Source organism: Mustela nigripes, chromosome 5, assembly GCF_022355385.1.
Source record: "Mustela nigripes isolate SB6536 chromosome 5, MUSNIG.SB6536, whole genome shotgun sequence".
In the NCBI taxonomy this organism is placed as follows: domain Eukaryota; kingdom Metazoa; phylum Chordata; class Mammalia; order Carnivora; family Mustelidae; genus Mustela; species Mustela nigripes.
In genome coordinates, this window is record NC_081561.1 from 27,033,483 (window position 1) to 27,056,923 (window position 23,441).

At 45.3% G+C, this 23,441-nt stretch overlaps 2 protein-coding genes across 3 annotated transcripts in view; one reads left to right on the forward strand and one right to left on the reverse strand.

Moving 5' to 3' along the window:
- Positions 1–1,983: 1,983 nt before the first annotated feature.
- Positions 1,984–19,576, reverse strand: PPP1R10 (protein phosphatase 1 regulatory subunit 10). Of its 2 annotated transcripts, none has more exons than XM_059399737.1 (19): positions 19,052–19,576; positions 12,846–12,963; positions 12,083–12,169; positions 11,792–11,927; positions 11,222–11,273; positions 8,128–8,205; positions 7,815–7,988; positions 7,500–7,605; positions 7,277–7,389; positions 6,587–6,687; positions 6,188–6,335; positions 5,952–6,110; positions 5,614–5,860; positions 5,381–5,444; positions 5,055–5,249; positions 4,825–4,900; positions 4,470–4,583; positions 3,511–4,314; positions 1,984–3,233 (listed from the first exon to the last, which is right to left on the reverse strand). In XM_059399737.1, exons 2-19 carry the CDS (start codon positions 12,950–12,952, stop codon positions 3,124–3,126), a joined length of 2,871 nt encoding a protein of 956 aa, XP_059255720.1. In that variant the 5' UTR covers positions 12,953–12,963; positions 19,052–19,576; the 3' UTR covers positions 1,984–3,123. The 2 variants fall into 2 exon arrangements, with proteins under 2 accessions (XP_059255720.1, XP_059255719.1); XM_059399736.1 differs by lacking the exon at positions 19,052–19,576 and adding an exon at positions 16,928–17,048.
- An 881-nt stretch (positions 19,577–20,457) lies between these two features.
- The window catches only part of MRPS18B (mitochondrial ribosomal protein S18B), an 8,660-nt gene continuing 5,676 nt past the window's right edge, over positions 20,458–23,441 (forward strand). Inside the window, exons 1-4 of the mRNA XM_059399749.1 lie at positions 20,458–20,571; positions 21,937–22,045; positions 22,152–22,249; positions 22,377–22,445. Coding sequence (XP_059255732.1) covers positions 20,494–20,571; positions 21,937–22,045; positions 22,152–22,249; positions 22,377–22,445 — 354 coding nt within the window. The 5' untranslated portion in view covers positions 20,458–20,493. The remainder of the gene's footprint in view (positions 20,572–21,936; positions 22,046–22,151; positions 22,250–22,376; positions 22,446–23,441) is intronic.

The window sequence follows — 23,441 nt, forward strand, 5'->3', positions numbered from 1 at the left end:
AAAAAAAAAAAATAGCTCCGTTGGCCTTGCTAAATGTAAATGAGACCTGTGAAATTTAGGTGGTTATGGCCCTCCTGTGGCCACTCCTGGAAGAAACAGCCAAGAAACTTGGGTTCTAGGGCAATGTGTTTTGAGTGTTTTCCAGATCAGCAGCAGCAACACATGGGAACTTCTTAGAAATGCAGAATCTCAGGATCCATCCCAACTACTGAATCATAAAATGTGCTGGATGCCATTCCTCATGTCTTTTAAGAAGCCTCTCAGATGATTCTGATGTTAGGTTGAAAACTGTTCTTTTTTTAAAAATTTTTAAAGATTTTATTTATTTGGTAGCACTGGGGTGCCTGGGTGGCTCAGTGGGTTAAAGCCTCTGCCTTCGGCTCGGGTCATGATCCCAGCATCCTGGGATCTAGCCCCACATCGGGCTCTCTGCTCAGCAGGGAGCCTGCTTCCTCCTCTCTCTCTGCCTGCCTCTCTGCTTACTTGTGGTCTCTGTCAAATAAATAAATAAAATCTTTAAAAAAAAAAAAAATTTTATTTGGGAGAGTGCAAAAAAGCACGAGATGGGAGGTCAGAGGGAGAAGCAGACTCCCTGTGGAGCTGGGAGCCCAGTGCAGGACTTAATCCCAGGACTCCAGGATCATGATCTGAGCCAAAGACAGTTGCTTAACCAACTGAGCCACCCAGGCACGCTAAATGTTTTTAAGTAGGCCCAACATAGGGCTCCAACTCATGACCCTGAGATCAGGAGTCTCACATGCTCTACCAAGCCTCCCAGGTGCCCCAAAATGAGCTGTTTGTAGTTTTTTTTCCCTAATCTCTACACCCAACATGGAACTCAAAACTCTGAGCTAGCCAAATGCCCCTGAAGACCACTCTTCTTAATCCATGCCCCTATAGCCCCATCTTCCCAAAAATGCACTATCCTAATTTCTGTTTTCAAGAATAGCAGAAATTCCTATTTGAAGTTACTCCTATCCCTCTATGTTCTGATCTCCAAAACCTGTCTCCAAGACCTTACTCCATCAACGAAACCCTCAATACCTGTCCTTAAGAATTTAACATCACCAGGGGTGCCTGGGTGGCTCAGTGGGTTAAAGCCTCTGCCTTTGGCTCAGGTCGTGATCCCAGGGTCCTGGGATGGAGCCCCACATCAGGCTCTCTGCTCTGCCGGGAGCCTGCTTCCTCCTCCCTCTCTCTCTCTTCCTGCCTCTCTGCGATCTCTGTCAAATAAAATAAATAAAATCTTTAAAAAAAAGAATTCAACATCACCAGGTGGTAGGCCTACTGACATCTGCTTTGCAGAGCCACTTTTTAGGGAAGAGCAGCTCTTCTCTTTGGGGGAAAAGCAGCTGTTCTGCTGCTTTATCCACTGAAACTGCTCTTAAAAGGAGCCACCAGTTTTAAAAAAAGGGAGCCACCAGTTTTTCCTTCTCCCAGAAACTGCTCTTGGGAGTTTTCCTCCTTCCACTCTCCCTGCTGCTTCCACCCACCCACACTTTACTCCTTCCCTAGGCAAATCCATAGGGATGGTAGGGTCAACTAGAGGTGAAGTGAACGTCGACACATACTGACAGCAGCTCCAGCAGCTCTGGCAATGTGAAAAGCAGTTTGCCTAGGTCCCAAGGCTTGCTCAAAGAATGTTGTACCTGTGGTCTTTTATGTTCAAAATATTCTTTCAGGGGCACCTGGGTGGCTCAGTGGGTTAAAGCTTCTGCCTTCAGCTCAGGTCATGATCTCAGGGTCCTGGGATGGAGCCCTGTATCGGGCTCTCCCTCTTTGCCTCTCTGCCTACTTGTGATCTCTATCAAATAAAATCTTAAAAAATTCTTTCACCAGTATTTCACTCAATACCCACACCTCAAGAGCAGAACCAATTTTAGCTCCTCAAAGGGACACAGAGGTTTGTACTAATGTACTTAAGCAGACAGTGGTGGATTTTTTTTTTTTTTTTTTAAACAAAGAGCCCAAACACACTAGGGGTTAAATAAGCTGCTTCTCTTTCCACTGTTTATTAATGTACAAAATATACAAAACCAAAAGAAAAAAAATACTCATCCCTCAAATCCATCGTGGCTCTAACCCAAGACCCTGCACAGAAGCCAACCAATCCACTGTTTTCATAGAAAACAACTGATGCCGAGACCTGGGAAGGAGAGGGCTGGGGAAAGGTGCGTCAGCTTTGCGGCACCCACCCAGGAAGGCACCTGGTGGGACTCAGAGGTGGCTGACAGGGCAAGGGAGCCAGAGGCTTCACACTGACAAGGTTCCAGGTGGGGGCAGAGTGCGCCAACTCCTGAAGGCAGTGCATGTAGTGTGACTGTCAGGCCCAGAGGGCCTGGCAAGTTGATGAAAAGCTGGTCTCACTCAAGTGTTAGTTTCCAGAATAGCTACAGGCAAGGGTGGGCCAACACCACCAGCCTCGCCTATGCCAGCTACAACTTCCACTTGGATGCAGGCGTGAATTGACCATCAGTGAACCTAGCAGACCCATGATGCAGACTTGGGTGTTCACAGAAGGTTGCAAAGTCTTACTTGAGAAAGGGACTCAATGGAAAGCCTCTGTCAAGGTGGAAGTGGGGATGATGTATTCCAGAACTCAAATCCAGCCTGATTGAGCCCTCTCAGTGCAGTGGGGTATATAATACCCCTTTTACCATCTCCCCACCCCATGAGAAGAATGAACTTGGCTGGGATGATTTCATAAGTGCATCTGATCCCATGTCAGTTCTGTGTGCATGTGGAGGACCCACAATAGAGTAGAGGTGTTCTCCAGGATAACCAGCTTTAGGTTCTCAGGCATAAAGGGTAATACTGGAAAAGGGTTTGGGGTTATAGGGCAAATCTCCTCAAAAAGTGAAGCCAACTGGGTCTTCTCTTCAGCAGTCCAGGGTACAGAATGTATCTAGTCTCTCTCCTCCCCAGACTGGAGGAAAATATGTACATCAATGCGCACCAGTGATCAGAAAACCCCCAGAAACCCAAGCAGGTGGGAACTGAGGGGGCCGGCTCCTCATCAGCTGGGGACAGGGGAATGTGGGCCTCACAGAAGCCATAAGAGGGTGGAAGGAGCAAGGCTGCAGTCCACAGGGGTGTGTGTGGGTGGGGCAGAGGAGGTGGTCCCTAGGGCAGGGGGGGCCCATTGACACCCGGGTGGTAGAAGGCACAGTTGTTCTCATAGCGGCAGTTGCCCTTCATCATGAAATGTCGGCAAACAGGGCGGTTGGACATGTCTGTGGGAATGATGGTGGAATCATTAGATAGAACATGGCTAAGAGCTCAAAGCCACCCTCGCACCCCATCACCACCCTATCGATAGCATCCTGAAAACTATCTTTCAGGGAGACATGGAATCTTAGGGATTTGAGGGAAGGCCAAAAGGTAACAACTACCAGACATACCAAAAATAGGGTGATTTCATGTCTGGCCTAGCATACCCAGCATAGTGATGCTCCCCCAAAACTTGCATGGGACATCAAAAGCCACATAGTGAGCAGGAACCATTCTCACCTCCTCCATGGCTGTGGCCTCCATCGTGCCCTCGGTGGCCCCCTCCTCCATGGCCAGGGCCATCATGGCTACGGTGCTCATGAGGTGGTGGCCCTCGATGGTCATGGCCTCGGTGACCAGGGACATCATGAGGCCGGTGGCCATGGGGCCCACCATGTCCAGAACCTTCATGGGGGCGATGTCCACCACTTCCACCCATGCTCCCACCAGGGCCTTCATGGGGGCGATGTCCACTTCCAGCACCCATTCCTCCACCAGGGCCTTCATGGGGGCGATGTCCACTGCCTCCACCCATGCCACTGCCAGGGCCTTCATGAGGACGATGTCCAGTGCCACTGCCCATGCCACCACCAGGACCTTCGTGGGGACGATGTCCCCCACCTCCACCCATGCTACCGCCAGGGCCTTCGTGGGGGCGGTGCCCACCACCCATGCCACTGCCAGGGCCTTCATGGGGACGATGTCCACTGCTGCTGCTCATGCCCCCACCAGGGCCTTCATGTGGACGATGCCCACCACCTCCAACCATGCCCCCACCAGGGCCCCCTCGTCCATTTGGGGGTCCTCCTCCAGAGCGACCTCCTCTGGCCCCCCGGAAGGGAGGAGGAGGAGGAGGTGGTTCATTTCCTCCTCGGCCACCGCGGCCTCTATGGTATGGTCCAGGACCTGGTCCCGGGCCTCCCCGCATTGGGCCCCCCCGCATGGGGTCACCTGGGCCATCCCAGAAGGGATCACCCCCTCGTGGAGGGGGTGGGGGACCCAAGAGACGTGGACCCACTGGCCCACCAGGGCCTCCATGAGGACCTGTTAAGGAAAAAAAAAGACAGTATCAGCTATGTGTTACACTCAGGGAGGTCCTCTCCCACCCTAAACCACCTCCCACCTTTGGGTCAAACCTACATTATTACCAGGTCAAAATTAAGCAAGTAAACCCATTCCAACCTCTCACTATCACCTACCTGGCATAGGTCCCCCAGGCCCAGGGGGGAAATGCTGCATGGCCTTCGGGCCCCCAGGGCCTCCTGGTGGGAAACCATTGGCTATTGGACCAGGGCCTAATAGTCCATGTGGCACTATTAAAAAAGAAAAAAAGTAGAACAAGAGGATGCTAGAAGAGTGGCATGACTTCCTAATTAGGTGTGCCTTTCTGACCCCCTCAGACCAACTTGGCAAAGCAATGCTCTGTCCAGTCTTGCCCTCCCCACCAGCAGTAATACCCCTGCTCACCACTGTCTGTAAACCCTGCTCCCTGCTCGCCCTCAACTCTGCAGTAGGCTTCCTCCCCCAAGCTCCAGGACTGGCCCTGGTGATTACCGAGCATCTGCTTGATCTTGTCTGAATAGTCTGGTTGCTTTAGCAGTTCCTCTGAGGGATGACTATTTGGACTACCCTGTAAGGTAAGATGAATAAAGAACAAGGTCAACAGAGTGCAAGGGTAACAACTGCAGAGAGAAGAGCCAGATGAGGAACCAAGTGAGAAGACAAGTACTGGGGTAAAAAGAGAGATTCCAGAGAAACTGGAAAAGAGGAAGGTGGGCTCATACCATGATGGAGGTGAGGATCTCTTGGACATTGATGCCTCCTCCTCCAGGACCCTGGGGGCTCTTCCCAGCACCCATGCTTCCCATGAGATTGGCTAGGACAGGGGGCAACTTGGAGCCACCTGCCCCATCAGGTGAGCCACCAGCTCCCCCAGGCTCCAGAGTCTCAATATATGAAGTCTCATCCATGGAACATTCCTGCAAGACAGGAGAATAATCAGGACTAACTTTGAAAGAATGAAGACACATTCCATTTGAAATGGAAATGAATTGTCAGAAGACACATTAAAATCGATCACACCCTCCATCACCACATAGCATGTGCTCACCTCATCTAGGGGGATGAGCTTCGGGGGTACAGGTTCATAGGGCTCAGGATCAGGTTCATGAGGACTATTAAGAACACCACAGGTGACGGGAAAAAAAGTGACAAATTATTTAAACCCTTCAAATTCCCTCCTAGCCCCCACCCACCTCCATATTACTCCAGGGAATGTACCCCTCAGGAGTCCAAGTATTTAACAAGACCATGGTTCGTTCATGCCCACACTCTTTTGCTCACCTTTCCTTGTTCAAGAAGAGCTCCTGAAGGATTCCTTTCTCCCGCTCAGCCTGGATGTATCGCTCCTGGCTGTTGCTTCCAGGGGTGACAAGGGGTGAGGGAAGAACCAGGGGCCGCGGGCACACCCATGGCACCTTCTCCTCCATGTTGTCATGGCTCAGACGCCGGGCTGTCTCAAATGCATGTCTGTCTGACAGTATCTCTCGCTTAGCAGCCTCACCAAAGTCCTTGATCTTATTCACATTTACTATTGGCAAGGAGAAAAAAAAAGTAAACACAACCCAGTCCTTTTTAAGCTCCCTATGCCCACTTACTACACAAAAATCTTGACCGCTCACCTCGTTCAGTTTCATCCAGTTCAAAATAGAAATATTCTCTCAGTTTGCCCTCCTCAGGCCACGTCACAGTTTTCCTCTTCCTGCCTTTCCGGGTCAGCTGGCTAGGATCTCCAGGACTCTCCACTGGCTTTGCATCCAGTGCTCCTGGCTCCAAAGAGGCTGTAAGCAGGAGAGGTTTCAGACCAAGGTCTGTCCCTTTAGAAAACCCCCAGACCTGAACCAATTTCTAGACTCACCTGTATCCATGAGCTCTGGAACTTCAACAGGGGGAACTGGGGTGCCTGGGCGGTCTGTGTCCATAGCCTCACAAGGAGGTGCTGGTTCTGGGGAAGAAGGTTTGGCTGTGCTTGGTTCTGTGCTCGTTTTCCCTTCAAATGGGCTTGGCTATTGTGAAAGAAAAAGAAGTTCATGAGCTGATGTGAAACAAGGTTAAGGTAAGACAATTAGTCTGGGGTCTTAGACAGGATCCCCCATGAGTTCCTATAAAGGAAGATTCTGTCATACCACCGACCCTGCACCACCTCCACCACAGTCCACATCTTGTTGTCCTCCCCAACCACTGCCAGGTGCTGAGCCCTTCCTTCTACTTTACTTTTGATACCCTGTCACTCACACCTACGGCCTAGTGCTCATACCTTGGCAGCTGTAGGTGACAGCACCTTCTTCTTCTTCTTAATTTTGATGCCTGGAACAGGGGCTGAATTGAGTGCATCCAGAAAGCCCAGGCCTTCCATGGCTACAAAAGGAAAAAGCATAAAATGGAATCATCAGACCTTTTTCACAATCCTATTCCTATAGACAAAGTCTGGGCAGGAAATGGGCCAATGGAGACCCCGTCACGACTGAGGACATAGTAAGTTCAAGGTAACCAGGAAGAATATGCTGGATTCACGTAAGAAATTCTTGTTATTCTATTTTTTATTTTGTTTTTAAGTAATCTCTACAACCAGCGTAGGTCTTGACCTCCCAACCTGGAGATAAAGAGTTGCATGCTCCTCCACTTGCGCCAGCCAGGCGCCCTTTCTTTTAAAAATTTTAAAGGCAAGCAACCGACCCTTTGAGTATGAATTAGAGTTCAGGTAACTGAAGAAGGCAGCCCACATGGACAAGACAGAATATCCCAAAGCTGGGGGAATCCCTAATCAGTCACTGAATAGCATACCTCTAAGACTCATCTCTAAAATTACTTTTAAGTAATCCTATGAAAGGGGACCTCCAGAGGTGCAAAAATTAAGTCACCAAGAAATCCACCCCCTACCCACCCTTCAACATTCATTCCCATTAAGAGTTTGCTCCCAAAGTGCATTCTTCTACTTTAGACTCACGCTGTGGTGGGATGATCTTCACTTTGATCTCTTTGGTGGCATTCGGTGTGGTGTTCAGTGGCTTGTATTTCTTCTCTGCAGGGGGTGCAGCATCTCCTGGAGCAACTGTGGTGCTGTCAGAAGAGGAACTGTCAACAACATCTCTGACTCACTCTGACTTGCCCCTTCTTCTCCCTCATATCCACAAACTAACCCACGCAGAAACTGAGGATGTGGTCCATACCTCTGACGCTTGAGGGGAATGGGTTTAAGGTTGTACTTGTCAGAAACCACCACTGCACTGGCGTTCTTCTTCACAGGCACCAAAGACGGAGTCTCCAGCTCTAGCCCTGTGGGAAGAAACATGCTGTTGGGGTTGAACTCCTTCCCACTCTCAACTCTTCCTCCCTGGTCCAACCCTAAATCTTCATCCAACCCAAGCCTCACCCATTAATCTTCCTTCTTCCATGTGTGCCCTATCATAAATCCGCTAATCCACTACAAAATCCTAGGTGTACATCTACCCACAGACCTTCCCAAGACCAGCCAGCAGCCCTACCAGTGGAACGGAATTTGGCGTGACTTGGTGCTGTGGTTCGGAGAGACTTGGGCTTCTCTTTCTTCTTCTCTGGGGCCTCCTCGGCCCGGGTCTCAGCCTTCACCTCAGTCAAGGGTCGCTCAGGAGGGATGGTTCGACTCTTCCCCTCTTCTTTACGTTTCTTCTTATCTTTCTCTGTTATGAAAATAAAAAGCATTAAAGGATTTTACTTAAAAAGAAACACTGTTAAGAGGTGAAGCAGGCTAAAGGCACTGAAGGCCATGTCCCAGTGGGAAAGAAAGAAACACAAGGGATAAAAGACTAAGGAACTTACCAGCAGGCTGGGTACTGCTCTGGGAGCGGATGACAGCCATCCAGTCACTGACAAGGACTGAAGCCAATTTCCGGAGCTCTGCAGGTCAGAGTATAAAGGGAAATGCCTAAGTAGCTAAAAATATTTTCTTTCACTAACAGAAAACAAGGATGTTTAAAGATATACTATAAAAATCTGTATAACAGAAAAAGGAACATAGAATTTTAACAACAACATGAGATAGGCTCAAAAACCAAACTCTTCAAAATGGAACAATGAGGGGCGCCTGGGTGGTTCAGTGGGTTAAAGCCTTTGCCTTCGGCTCAGGTCACTGATCCTAGGTTCTGGGATCGAGCCCCGCATCGGGCTCTCTGCTCAGCAGGGAGCCTGCTTCCCCCCTCTCTGACTACGTGTGATCTCTCTGTCAAATAAATAAAATCTTAAAAAAAAAAAAATGGAACAATGAATCACATGGTAGTCTTCTATTCCAATCCAGTGGGGGGTTGGAGGGGAAGATGACACATTAATTACATACAAGGTACATTATAAAAACTACATCAGTTGTTTTACATGTATCTCATATGGCTGTTATAACTTGAAGATTTTTATTCCTCTTTCACAGACACACAGCAGCATAAAGATCAGAGTCAGAAAGCTAGAAAGCACCAGAATGAAGCCAGTGCCGATGCTCTTCTGCTAACCATGTATTAAACTAAAATCAGGAAACAGGCAGAGTTCAAGTATCTGAAAAGCTAAGAACAGTATTACTCTACGTTGTCCTACCTAAAGGCAAACAAAGTTTCAAGGAACAGATTTAGATCCATCTTATAAAAGATTTCCTAAGCCACCTTTTTGCCTAGAATGCTACTAGTGATTAATGGCTTTAAAAAAATCAATTAAATGTAGCAAAGGCGAAGAGCTTAAAGCAGACCACTTTACGGACGGGGAAGGCATTATTTAGAGAAAGAAGATGAACAGAGAATTTAAAGGATAAAAATGTGTTTCCAAATATATAGGAAAAACAAAAACAAAAACCCCTACAGCTCTTGCCTTTTGTACTTGGCAAAGAACAGCTCTTACCTACGGCACCAGCCTCTTGCCAACATTTCCACATATAGACTTATTTGATAATGAGATTGTTGAAAACATTAAACCCTAACTTTTCTTTCTTTTTTTTTTTAAAGATTTTATTTATTTGTTTGACAGACACAGGTTACAAGTAGGCAAGAGAGGCAGGCAGGGAGAGAGCGGAGGAAGCAGGCTCTCCGTGGAGCAGAGAGCCCAATGTGGGGCTCGATCCCAGGACCCTGGGATCATGACCTGAGCTGAAAGCAGAGGCTTTAACCCACTGAGCCACCCAGGCACCCCATAAACCCTAACTTTTCAAATATACAACTAGCAATTTCTATATTTAAGGCAACATGAACTCCAGTGCATCCCCAATACAGGGATACCCTAAACCTTTTTGGACCAACTGATACTATGGTCTAGTGAGACTTTAAGGTCCATAAGGAATGTACAAATTTCAGTATTCAAAGGAAGTAACAGAACAATTAAAGCTGTATTCAAAGGTGGCAACACAACTAGACAACGGGAAAACAAGGAACACTATACCTGAAAATGAAAAAATAAGAGATGGGCAATGATTTAAAAGGAAATTCTACAGTATGTGCTACATTACGAATTATTACTCAATATACTCTGTTATGTCACAAAAACAGACGTGTTCAGTATTTTAAAAAATCTAAAACCGAGAATAAAAAAGAATGGAAAGCTAGAGAACATTTTTCACTTAAACACTGTTAAACCCCTTATCTTGGTAAACGTTCCCAGTGTTTTCTTCTATAGCTGAAGAATTTCAGATACGCTTACCCAGGCCTACATGCTCCTTCTATACCAAACTGCCAAAGCCTCTTTCCAAAAGGCCCTGGCACACCATTCCCTTTAGACAAAAGAATAAGCCTATTCTGATCAGGGATTAGCTCTGCTAGAATACTGTTCACTTGTGGGATACTAATGTTTTGTGCTAGTGGTTTGTACACTGGGTATAAACCCTTTTCTTCACTAAAGAAAAGGCTGGGAAGCCTTTTCTGGAGCCAGGCCCTGTCTTTATGCCAGAACTGTATGTCCTTGCCAAGGGCTCCAATACCCTTTGTCTTAAGAAAAAGAAAGACTCTGTTGCTAACAAAGCTATGATCTTTGATCAGGATTCTTTCTGCCCATGTCCTAAAGGAAGGTGTTTATTGGTAGTACTATATGTCTATTACACACTGAAGGTCCCAGAATATGCTATATTTATTTAGAAAAATAAAAGGAACTCCCATCTAAATAAATAAATAAATAAATAAAAGGAAATGATGACAACACTCTCTAGGATGACACTATCTTCTCCAAAGAAGTTTAAGTATATGCCTTTTACACCAAGAGATAGTAAGCATCAGTTTTTAAGTATGGGATCTCATCTTACATTCAATAGTAGAGAAATGGACAAATCCCATTCGGAATTCAGATCAGGAAAGGGAGAAAGGTTAGAGAGTCTCAATTTTTATTTATTTATTTATTTTATTATTTTTTTTTTTTAAAAGATTTTATTTATTTATTTGACAGAGAGAAATCACAAGTAGATGGAGAGGCAGGCAGAGAGAGAGAGGGAAGCAGGCTCTCTGCTGAGCAGAGAGCCCGATGCGGGACTCGATCCCAGGACTCTGAGATCGTGACCTGAGCCGAAGGCAGCAGCTTAACCCACTGAGCCACCCAGGCACCCAAGAGAGTCTCAATTTTTAAAAGAAAGAGAAAAGTATAGTGAGGTAGCAAGGAGTGACAGGATAGTTCAAGGATAGGAGTAAGACACAAAAATAACAAAGGGGGGGGGTGCGCCTGGGTGGCTCAGTGGGTTAAGCCTCTGCCTTCAGCTTGGGTCATGATCTCAGGGTCCTGGGATGGAGCCCCGCATCGGGCTCTCTGCTCGGTGGGGAGCCTGCTTCCCCCCTTTCTCTGCCTGCCTCTCTGCCTACTTGTGATCTCGCTCTCAGTCAAATAAATAAATAAAATCTTAAAAAAGAGAAAAGAAAAGAAAATAACAAAGAGGCAGTCATGAGGAAGGGCTGGCCCCTACCTTCATCCTCACTTGACTTGCTCAGCTGTTTCACCAGTTTGGCTGTGTTGTTCTGTGAGAGATGGGGAGAAAGTTAAATACAAGGAGGAAAATGAGTCCTCTTAGAGCTAAGAACTGCACAAACTCACACGCAATTTCTTTTTTGTGAGATTTTATTTTTAAAGTTATCTCTACACCAAAGCAGGAGCTCAAACCCACAACCCCAAGACCAACTGAGCCAGTTGGGCGCCCTGCCCACAATTTCTTAACAGTCCCTAACTGCGACCACCACTACTCTTGTACTTTACCATTTATAAAACCTTTGTAGGCATACAAACTTAATTCTAAAAACAACCAATGTTGGTAGGGGCATTCATTCCCAATGAAAGACAAGAAAACTGAGGCTCAAATACCTGAACTACCCCAACCAGAAACCTATTAATGGACATAAACCAAGTCTTCTGATACTAAATTCCTATTTTTTCTACCACTCTCCTGCACAGGCCCAAGACTGCCACACCAGACTCCATGTATTTTATCTACCAGGCTAAAGCAAAAAGGAAGCATTAGTGTTGTAGAGACTTAAGGTACCTGCTTGAGATGGTCCACAGTGAGCGGGAGGTGCTGCAGGGTCAGTAGAATTTGCTGTAAGAGGGGAATGTTGTTCGTTGTCTTTGAATAGGTCAGCCAATTGTTAAGAAGCTTGTAGCCACCAACATCAATAAACCTGCAGGCAGGTAGGAGAATCTGTAATGTCCTTTCCAGGTTTGGAGTGCCACATCCCACACTCCTACTCCCCCATCAATGACCTAGGAACCCCCTGCACCCTCTCCCACCTTCTATGTACATCTTCCCAGCCCAGACACCCAGATCCCCACTTACTTGACCAATATTTCTGGTGACTGGGTCTGCAGGAGAATGTTCAAGTAAGTGCATCGACTCACCATCTTTCGTGCTTCCTTCATCAGGCTGTAGGAGAGATATTAAGGTTAGAAATGGAGCAAGAGCCTCTTCTTTCAACAGAAGCATCTCTGATCTGTGGGAGTGCCTAAAAATCCCTATGACTGGGACTTTGCCACAGAACAGGAAAGTCACACAAGCCTCTGGGGGATGGGATGGATCGAGTGAAATGGAATCCCAGGAGAGGATGGAAGACAACTGAAGGGACATTGAGGTCTCTGATCTGGGGAGGTGAGCATCACTGCTTTTCTAACCCCCAGGACACACTTGATTTTGCTTCCCAGTTAAGAATGCTAGCACTAACAGCCATCCATTCATAGTCTATTCAGGACTGGCTTGGTCTTTTGCCTTCCCCTCGGAAACTGGAGAATCCCTGAAGGAAAATGGCAGTCTGGGTAAATGGAATGTGACCCAGAACAGAACCAAAAATTCTGTCACCTGGCTCTTCTGCTCCCTTCCTTCCAAAGCATGACTTTAAGACTGTGGACATCAAAACCCAGATTCTATTATGGTGAGGAACCAAGGAATCACCTTTTTCTATGACGTAGTCTAAAATTATTGGCTACCGATCTTATTTCACTGACTCTCTCTCTCCCCCTCCAAAAACGGTCATTCCTATTCACAGTCATATTTCAACATAAAATATCCTCTGCTCACAATGACTCCCCAAAACAGGCAGACTCACCTGAAAATCTTGGAAATCCCATCCACACTCTTAACTTCCCCATCTCGGTTAAGGAAGCTATCCAGGCCCTTGAGCAGCTCTTTGGGATCTATGGGACCCGAACCCATGATCGAGGTTTCTAAGACAAGGACAAAATAAACCCACAGAATAAATGGGTGGCAAGGAGAGTCCCACTATACCCTCTAATAAATTCCATTTGTAGAGTTGATAAAAATTTGTGACTAATTATTCAATCTATATTCAACTACACTCACCATTTTCCAGGTAAGAGAAAATCAAAACATCATTACCACAGAGAAAAAAAGCCCTGGTAAGTTAAGCATGGGGAGGACTGAATGGGAAGACAATTAAGACAGGAAGACTGGGCAGCACACCTTTCTCCCTCCTGGTTACATCCTTCCTAGATAGCTGAACTTCACTAAATTGTACTAGGACTGAGTCAAGTTTCCGTAACAAAACACTCAACATTCCAAGGTCTTCTTGCTTATTGTTAGGTCTTATTTCTTCTTAGCTGCTGCTAAATCTGGCTTGGGGGGAAAAAAGTACAGCTTGTTAAGAACTGGTACAATTTCAGACACTTGGGCTAAATATCTTCTAAGATTAGTCAGTTCCTTTTTATCTATTAAGAATCACAATGACCTCCAGCAGTAGAGTATGCTCTGCTTGTACCAGGAGACAATCAGTTGAAGTGACAGTTGGTGAGTGATAAAAACTTGAAAACATAATCTTTCCCTCAAGAAAGTTGTGGGTAGCTCCCAGAAATGGAGACAAATGGATATAAAGGAAATCAAGCAGGCACTCCTAAGCCTTGAACAGAACTGTCACTCATTAACCAAATACTGCACAAATTTTATTGTTTTAAAGTTAAGACTGGTTTGTGATTTCAAAAGCAAAGATGCAAATCTGATTACTCCCCTTCAAAATCACACCACCATCCAAGATCCCCAAAAGAAAGGCCTGAAATTAGAAACCAGAGAGCCAAAAAGAATGGAATAAAACTAGAAGCTGGGAAAACGCCATTAAATTTTAAATAGCTACTTTAGACCAGATTAGAAAAAGAGCTCATTAAAAGCTAAACTGCTGTTATAAAGTGTGAAGCAATTTCTAGGCCAAAACCTAAGGTAATTTAGAATCAATGTAGCTCTGTGATTTTTATGCCTCTAAACACGAGATTCTCAGAACTGAAAAAGAAAGCCACCTCAGTACTATCTGCGTTTCGAATGTAAGGTTAATGCTGGATAGAAAGGAATCAAGAAGAAAACAATTTCTTGCCTCCCCTACTTACAGTACAGGTAACAGACATAATCCCAGCAGGAAAGTGGGAATATCCGTGTTTTACAAGTTGTGTTTTGTGCAGATTTTTGTGCAGAAAAGAGAACAAATTTCTTAGAACAAAAATTTGTTCTAAAAAGAAAAACAAGCAAAATAATCTCAACCTTTTAATCCTCCCAACAAGAAGGCCAATAAATTTCTAAATAGACAGGTCCTAACAACCTAGCGAAGCAGCAGCAGAAGCAGGGAAGAGGCTGATTCTTGAGACCATAACCTGTGAGCTGAATACAGAAAGAAAGATGAGGTTAAAAAAAAAAAATTTGCTGAGGTGAGCAAATCTGGATTAAGTGTGCTGTTGCTGCCTCTCTGGAACCTCCACAAGGACAGGTAGAATCTGAGGTCAGAAGAAAAACACTTAAGTAGAATACTGGGCCCATGGGCCAAATCCACTGAAATGTGGTGATTCTTACAGACACAGACACAGGGAGAAAGGCATTCTTCCATGTAGTAAGACACCATAAAGTGGCATATGGACACTATAGCAAGAGATACATACACAGATACAACAGAAGGATAAAACAGATTTCCCATCTATTGGAAACTGGAAAAGCAGTGAGTGAATCCAAAGTAATACATAACAGCAACCACAATATACACAATTTGACAAAAAGATTTCAATTAAATTAACATCAATTCAAACCAGCACCACCACCCCCACCAGGCCAAATACTGCTGACCTGACTGATTAAAACTCAATATACATCACCTTGGAGAAATACTTTTGCACACCCAAGTACAAGCTGAGCCAACAAGAGTATTACCCCTACTTCCTTCAGAAACTCAAAAGAAGTGTCACCTGAACTCAAATGTTCCTCAAGAGGGTGGAGAGAAGAAAGAATAACGACACCCAGAAAGAGACCAACAAGTACAAAGCCAAATTCTGCCCAGTGCCTTCTTCTGGGAATGAGACCAAGGGACAACTTTTTCCCCATTCACAAAAAGCAAGAAAAGTCATGAGAAGCTAGAAGACAAAGCAGAAATGTTAAATATTCATTTTCCACTAGTATTTTTCTATTATTTGTATTTTGGAAATACAATTAACAGAACTAAGTTTCGTCTCACAAGTACCAATCGTGACAAAATGTAAATGGGTTTTCTCATGGCTCTCCTACAAGCAAATTAGTTTTAACTCATTTTAAACTAAGGACTATATCAAGTGTATTACAACCAAATTTCCTTACTTCAAAGTCAGTATATTTTGAAAGAAGTTACAAGGCACTCAACTGCAAAGGAATGAAGAGCCTAAATTCCTGGCGCAGGCCTACAGTGGAAAATGCAGAGCTGACCAGGGAAGGAGGGACAGTAACCAAGTGCATTTCCTAGTACTTTCTGGAACCTGGAACGAATACTTAAGGAAGCTTTCTGGAAACAAAAATAATCTAGGGCATGATATGTTTGCTTTTAATTTCCTTGAAGATAGAACATACAAAAGGGGCAGGGGGAGGGGAAGAACGCCAGGCTTATCTCCACCTAGACCTAAGCTGTGCATTCCTTCTTATGGATTTTGCAGGCAGAGATGAGCACTACTGACTGACAACACAAGGCTCTGGGGAATTTTCTTTCTTACCAGAGAGAAACATAGAAATTCTTAAGTGACACCAACTCCTGCCTCCAAAATGACTTTTACTTGGGAGTTATTCAATTAACAAGGTGAAAAATACCTAGCTTGGCTAAAGTTATCCCATAGCCATCAAAAAAAAAAAAAAAAAAATCAAAGCCCTTTTAAAAACAATCATAACCCTCTTATAACAAGAGAAAGGAGTCTGAATTTACCTTAACTTAGAAGTCTTAGCACTTCAGGAAATGAAAATGTTATCTGAACCCTGAAATTCCCCTTTTCTTGGTGTTTTGAGGTTATGTCCTAATAGACTCTGTGGACTGAAATTAGGTCTCTCAAGTAATGCACAAGGTCTTACCTCTCCTAAGTAGTAAGCCCCTATCCCTCAAACTTATATTGAAAACTTGGTACAGTGATCTCCCCAAAATCTTATTTGCTTTTCAGTGAGGATGTAAAATCACCCAACCCCAGCAAAGGCTCCCAGAATATAACTGGCCACAAACTACAAGGATCAGGTTCTCCGAGGTTCTCTGGATGGATGTGGTTTCCCTAGAAGACATTGTTGCCCCATCTCCCATATTAAGGAAGATCTTCTTTAAAAATCCCCTGTTCACTAGAGATCAGGAACCCCAATGGGTAGAATATTCAGCTCCCAAGGAAGGTATGCTGCAGAGACACATGGCAAACTGCTTAAAAGATAAAAAAACAAAACAAAAAAAACTTGTGGTCAATAGACATGTGGAAGAGTCCCTCCCACCCAACCCTGAAGTTTTAAGTACTAATTTGAGAATCTGTACCCAGCAGAAAATTAGCCCTGAGAGTCTAACCAAGTTACCACAGGACAGCTGTACAAAATGGCTTTCCAATTCTGCCTAGAACCTCCATGCTTCAAATCAGGAATTTAAAAAATGAGAAGTATATGAAGAATTTGACAAAGATTGGACTTTGAAAAAGTCAGAGGAAGATAGAGAAGGGACAGGACACCCAATACCACCCTCAGATAGGGCATGGCTGTGAACATGCACCCATTGCGAAAGCACTGACAAGTTGAAAAATGAAGACATTTTTCTGCCATTAATGATTTTTAAGGAATTTCTTTCTAAAGGGAAGAAAAAAGAAATTCAAAAAAGGTGGCTCTTTGGAAAAAAGAAATGAAGGTTGTGAAATGTAATACCAGAAAGATTTTGCTTACCAGACACCGTAGCTCGCATCCCCCTGCCTTGAGTTTACAACTGCCGCCTCCTTTCCTATTCACTTCTCATCCTAGTACCAATGTACAGGAGCTACGTAACTGGAGAACGTGATACAGCACTGAACACAAAGAGTTTATCCCCAAACCCAGAGGTGGGAATAAGGGCGATTTAAAAGGAAGTCTTGAAGTACCCACCCTCCCCCAGTCTCATTATACAAAGCGACCAAATGCAGGCCCAAGGACTGGTTCCTGAGCAGAAATGGCACAATTCAGTGTCATTAGGCTCCATTTGTCTATTCAAGTCACTTTCACAAGTCCTCCTTTCCCCACTATCTCCCACCACACAAGATCTACATACACACAGCTCTCACACACAGCACCAGAAGGCTCCCAGTCTTAAAGTATTGTTGGTTTGACTGGTTTTCCACCCTTGGCAACTGAAGCGGGGTTAAACTTCCAAGCAGTTGTGATGAGTGAAGGAGGGTGAAAATAAAAGCAACAGGCTCTGATCGTTAAATATAAAAACTAGAGCTGCCCGGGAGATGGACAACTTCAAGACCTAATTCTTACAAGCCTTTTCAAGATTATAAAAGATATTCTAAAGTAAATGTCTTCCTGTCTAGCAGCAGCGTGCACAGGGAATACAGAAGGCATCTGCTCAGGGGTGGAGTTTCAAGAGGCTGGAGAGAAGAAAGGGGATTACATCACCTTTCCGTGCTGCTCCTCCCCCTTGACCAAGTTTCTAGGGCGGCCCTAAGCTCTGGGTGGCAAAAGGGGGGAGAAAAAACAACAAAGAAGCAGGGACGACGCCATTTTGTAATGGAGAAGAGTAAAACTTAAAAAAAAGCTATCCCGGCGCTGCCGGCAGCTAGTTACACTAGAAAACACCCCTTTACAGTAAAATACCCCAAACCAGCACCCATCCTTAATGGTCTTTGACCTAATTTGGGTAAGAAAGTTGTGAAAATAAAACCAATTAAAGTATTTACAAGAACAATATTCTGTGGGGAAGAACTGAATTTCCAACTGAGATTCAACCTGCTACCATCGACCACCCCCATTCTCCTACAAAGGGAAAGGGGGGAGGACTTGGACCCCTCTCAACAAATAGGGTTGAGGTGGGAGGACAGGAGAAAAATGGGCCAAGACACAACCTGCAACGCCGCTTGTAAGACAAAAGGACAAGGAAAAGTCGCCATATTGAAGCAGGGAAGAAAAAAATTCCTTTTAACGACACAAAATCTTTTAGAAAGCTAGCATTCAATTGCACTAAATGGCTTTTAAAAATTATACTCCTGAATTGCACATTTCCCAACCTTTACACCCCCTATTAGACTGTATTCCCACCCACCAAAACGTTATCAAGTTAAAAATGTTAATCATTTTTGCTTTTAAATAACCTATGCAAACTGCAACAATTACAAAACATTCTTTACCTCCCCATTGTCTTGTATGTACTGGCACTAAAATTATATTTTGTACTGAATTAAGTGTCTTGCAATCTTTATTCCTAGATTGCCACCTATTTTAACCATACAAATATACCCCAAGCAAATTACATTAAAATTGAGAGGATTTAACAATTATTTAAAGTCACAGCCAGCTATTACTTCTCTGCCCATCTCCTTACCCTGCAATCTTTATGTACAGATTGCTTATTTATCTGGAAAATTGAAAGGCGCCCTGCTTGTCTCACACACAAAGAAGTGGGACTTCTGGGCCACAAGATCCACCATCTTTTGTATGTGAGCTCATTAACCCTTTTGAAGACTGCTAACAAGAGGAAGTTAACCATTCCTCCTTATAAAAAGCAACACTTATGGCTTTGGCAGTCTGGAATTGGCTGGATTACCAAGGGTTAACCGTCAAAATCCTCACTTGCTGACCCTCGCTCCACCCTTTCCTTTCCTGCAGCAGGGCAGGAAGGTAGGTGGTAGGAGAGAGAGAACAAGACTGTTTAGACCAAAGGCCCTTTTTTAATGGAGATTAAGTGACCGGCTTGGTCCTTCTCCAGTTCTCTACTTTGTTCTATTGGCTCATTTCTTCCTCTCATTATTTTTGGTTTCACAACGGGAAACGTTGATTTCTTGTTGCAAGGCTGGTTTTGGAAAATTCGACACTTACTATCCAATTTTTTTGCGACGTCAGCACCTCGGGCTCAGGGGGGAGGGGGTTAAAATTTTGGAGAAGAAAAATAAAACCAACCAACCAGGACCCAAAACTCAATTATTTGGGGGGCTTCATTGGATCAAAAAGTCTCTTAAAAAAATGAAGGCCAACTCAGTATTCATTTGCCCCCCACCCAACTCCATTTAGGGAGGGGGGGTCGTAGAAAAAAAGTTCTGAGTGGATTCAAAAAAGTAAACGCTGGATGAGTGAATTTGGGTGGGTTTGGGAAGGGTGGGTGGTTGATTATTTTTGAAGTTATGTGGTGACGGTCCTTCGGCCACAGATTTCAAGTCCCATGCAGGGTGGGCTGGTGGGGTAGGCAAGATAGGTGGGAAGGGGTAGAAGACACAAGTGGTTGGGCTGGTGGCTGCTGTTTTCCCTTTCCCCCCTCTCAGGATCCTTTCAAGGGCTTAGGTGGTGCTGCGGCTTGTTTCTTTTTTTCCTCGTGGCCGGCCTGTCTTTCTCCGAGAAAATTCAAACCTGGGATAAAAGGAACACAAGGGAGAAAGATATAATCAATACGGGTTGCTTTAAACACCCCAAAGTACCGTATCTGTTGTCTCCGAACACCCCGATGTCCCAACCCGAACACAGCCGCCTTCTATAAACCACGGTCCTCAACAGAACTCAAACCTAACCCCCTCCCCAGTCAAACGATCTCAACAAAACTTTACCCACCAACCGACAACACACCCAAACTTACCTCTAAACGAACCCCAGAATGGCGGCTGCCTGCTCGGGCGGAGTCTTTTATACCCGGACACCGCCCAACGCTCCCAAACATGCTAGTGAAACGCCCTTGTCGCGAGACATTGTGCGCGAGGAGTGAACTCATTGGCCAACCCGAAAGACAACTCGCTAGCTGATTGGCTATCCTTCCTTCATCTTCGCTCAGCCCCTTCCCCGCCCGTTCCTTCTTCCGCCTCTTTCCTGGCCCCCCCCCCCCCCCCCCCGCCCCCTCCTCCCCCTCTCCCCGCCCCCCCCCCCCCGCTTACGAGCGCGTGACTGGAAAGCCTAGCACCTCCCTTTCCTCTGCTTCCACCGCTTCCGTCCTCAAGAACACGTCTCACCCTGGTTGGTAGAACCGGGCTGGCGCATGCGCATTGAGAAGATGTCGGTTGAAATCCCCTTCAAAATTTCTTAAAATGCAAGCTCTAAGTATAAGATCTAGAAGTTGTAGTGATTGGGTCGGGGAAAACGCAATTTTGAAGCCAAATTCGATTGTGACGCAGTTGAAATTGGCTTCTCCCCACAGCCCCTCCGTTTACGCTTCCGTTCTGACGCAAGTGCGCGGCCGCCTCGCGCACTGCGGGCTCGCCCTTGGCCCTACCCTAGTCAGTTTCTTAGAGCAAGCGCAGTTGCGTTTCCGCCTCTTCTTGCCTTTGGCGTACGTCAACATGGCGGCCTCCGTTTTGCGTTCGTGGCTGAGGCTCCTTCCTAGCCTTTCGCCCTTCAGAGGTGCCTACGGAGTTCAGGTAGCTCCTTGGAGCACATTTTGTACAACCACCACTCACTTATACTTTCTGTAGGTCGTCGCTCCATTGCTGGGAATTCAGGAGCGGAGACTCTCCCGAGTCCTTATTATGCCTTGGCCTGTTGAGGCAGCATTGCTTTCACCACTCTTCGCCTTCCCCTCACCCTTCTCAGTACTTCGCGGGTTTTTAATCCCCAGCCAAGGGAAAGGAGTTTGATATTCTTTTCCAAGGCACCAACTGGGCTAAAGAATTAGGTGAAGGATTGGGCCTCTTGGTCATACACAACCAGCTCTTAAGCAAGCATATAATGTCTAAATCTGTCGTGCCCTGGAGTGTCCTTGAGTTGAGGGACACTAACTTCTACCTGCTGAGCTCTCTCCCAGTAAAACTAGGATACGTTCTCACGACCTGAGGACCAGTTCTTGGCTCTCTTTATCTAGCTAAATTAAGTTTTTGTTTTGTTTTGTTTGTTAACCAGAGCATACAAGATATTGGTCTTCTACATTGAGGTTTCCCTCCAGCCTTATGTACTCACCGCACTGGAGGTTCTTGGTAGGGCAGGGTAGATTCTTGGTGGGGCAGGGTGGCATAGGAAAGGTTGCACAGCTGCCACTCCCTAAGAGTGGTGACAGGGGTCACCACGGAGTTAATAACAGCTCTGGTAGCTTTAAAGCTAGCGTTAGGACTCAAGTTTGTTCTGATCTGTGGAATGTTGACCTTCAACTTTTGTAAGGCTGGGAAATTCAATGATTCAGGTTGGATTTGGATGGAGACTCATTTATCATGCATCCTCTCCCCACTAGGGATTTTCCTTCCAAGAAGCTAGACATCCTCCTTTTCCTTTCTTTTCCCTTTCCTCAGTACATCTTTGAAAGCAGGAACACATCATGTGTGTCTTCTCAAATAAGACTGCTTCCCAGTCACCTATGGTAGTTACCCTGTCATATTATCTTCGTCAGGATCCGGTCAGAGACAGAAAGTGCTTGTTGATGACTTCAGTTTTACCCCAGCAAAGATGCTATTTTCTTTTTTTTTTTTTTTAAGATTTTATTTATTTATTTGACAGAGAGAGATCACAAGTAGGCAGAGAAGCAGGAAGAGAGAGAGAGAGGAGGAAGCCGACTCCCTGCAGAGCAGAGAGCCCGATGCGGGACTCGATCCTAGAACCCTGAGATCATGACCTGAGCCGAAGGCAGCGGCTTAACCCACTGAGCCACCCAGGCTCCCAAAGATGCTATTTTCTAAATATATTTTTGCTTTATTCCATTAGAACCATGGGCATGTTTTTCTTGTCCCTAACGTGGGCAGCGAAACTATCAGGTCCTTTCCTTGAACTCATTTTCTCATTTATTGCCTTATTTATAGGTTCCTCTTCAGACTCTTTGCACCAGAAGCCCCTCTGAGGAAGATTCTTTGTCCCCAGTTCCGATAACACCTTATAAGAATGAACCCTGGAAATATCTGGACTCAGAAGGTACCTCTGAATAGGAAAGGGGAGGATCATGTGGGGTCTGCAATAAATGGACAGAGACACTTCTACTATCCCCACCAGGAATAACTTGTATGAGCTTTCATTTCAGAATACCAGAACCGCTATGGCTCTCGCCCCATCTGGGCTGACTACCGTAGAAACCACAAAGGTGGAATACCCCCACAGCGGACTAGAAAGACATGTATTGTGAGTTTCTGAAGGTGGTACGTGGATGGGATGTGAGTGAGGGTGAATGCCATAGTGACAGTGGCAGTAGCATATTTTCTCACAGGATTTTGAACATTCTTCAACTACTAGTTTCTTTTCTCCACAGCGTAGAGATAAAGTTGCTGGGAATCCCTGTCCCATTTGCCGGGATCACAAGCTCCATGTCGACTTTAGGGTAAGGGCAGTCTTTTCTCTAGAATAAGGATTTGGAGCCTCTTTGTAGTGCTAAAGAGATTACCATGGGTGCCCCACTCTTCATAATCTAGCACCTCTACGGTCTATTTTGCATTGATTTTCTAGTAGTATAAAAACATTCCTTTTTCCATCTTTTTGTCCTCTACTGTGTGACTTATACTAAAAACCTTCATTTCGGGTGCCTGGGTGGTTCAGTGGGTTAAGCCGCTGCCTTCGGCTCAGGTCATGATCTCAGGGTCCTGGGCTTTAAAAAAAAAAAAACCCTTCATCTCTTAGCTATGAATTTACAGTCTAAATTGCAGGTCAGAAAGAAAAAATTGCAGGTCAGAAAAATGTCCTTTTTTTTTTTAAGATTTTATTTATTTATTTGACAGAGAGAGAGATCACCAGTGGGCAGAGAGGCAGGCAGAGAGGGGCGGAAGCAGGCTCCCCTCCAAGCAGAGAGCCAGATGCGGGGCTCCATCCCAGAACCCTGAGATCATGACCTGAGTCGAAGGCAGAGGCTTAACCTCTGAGCCACCCAGGCACCCCAAAGTGTCCATTTCTAATGGCTAAAGGTTCATTTATATCCATTGCAATTATTAGCAAATAGATTGGGTTAGTTGTTTTGTTGTTTTTTAGAGAGAGAGTGAGGGAGAAAGAGCACAAGCAGGAGAAGAGCAGGGGGAGTGGGAGCAGACTCCCCACCAAGCAGGGAGCCCAACATGGGCCTCGATCCCAGGACCCCAGGATCATGACCCGAACTGAAGGTGGACACTTAACGGACTGAGCCACCCAGAGGCCCCTGAGGTTGTGTGGGATATTTGTTTGTTTGTTTTTATTTTTTTGTAGTTTTTTTGTCACGTTGATGTTTGGTATCATGCCTATACTTAAGGCTGGAGAGCAAATGCATGAAGCAATATACAGAGTTCAGTTATTTTTCCAAAAAAATTTATTGCAAGGACAGGACTTGCTCTTTTTTTTTTTTTTTTTTTTT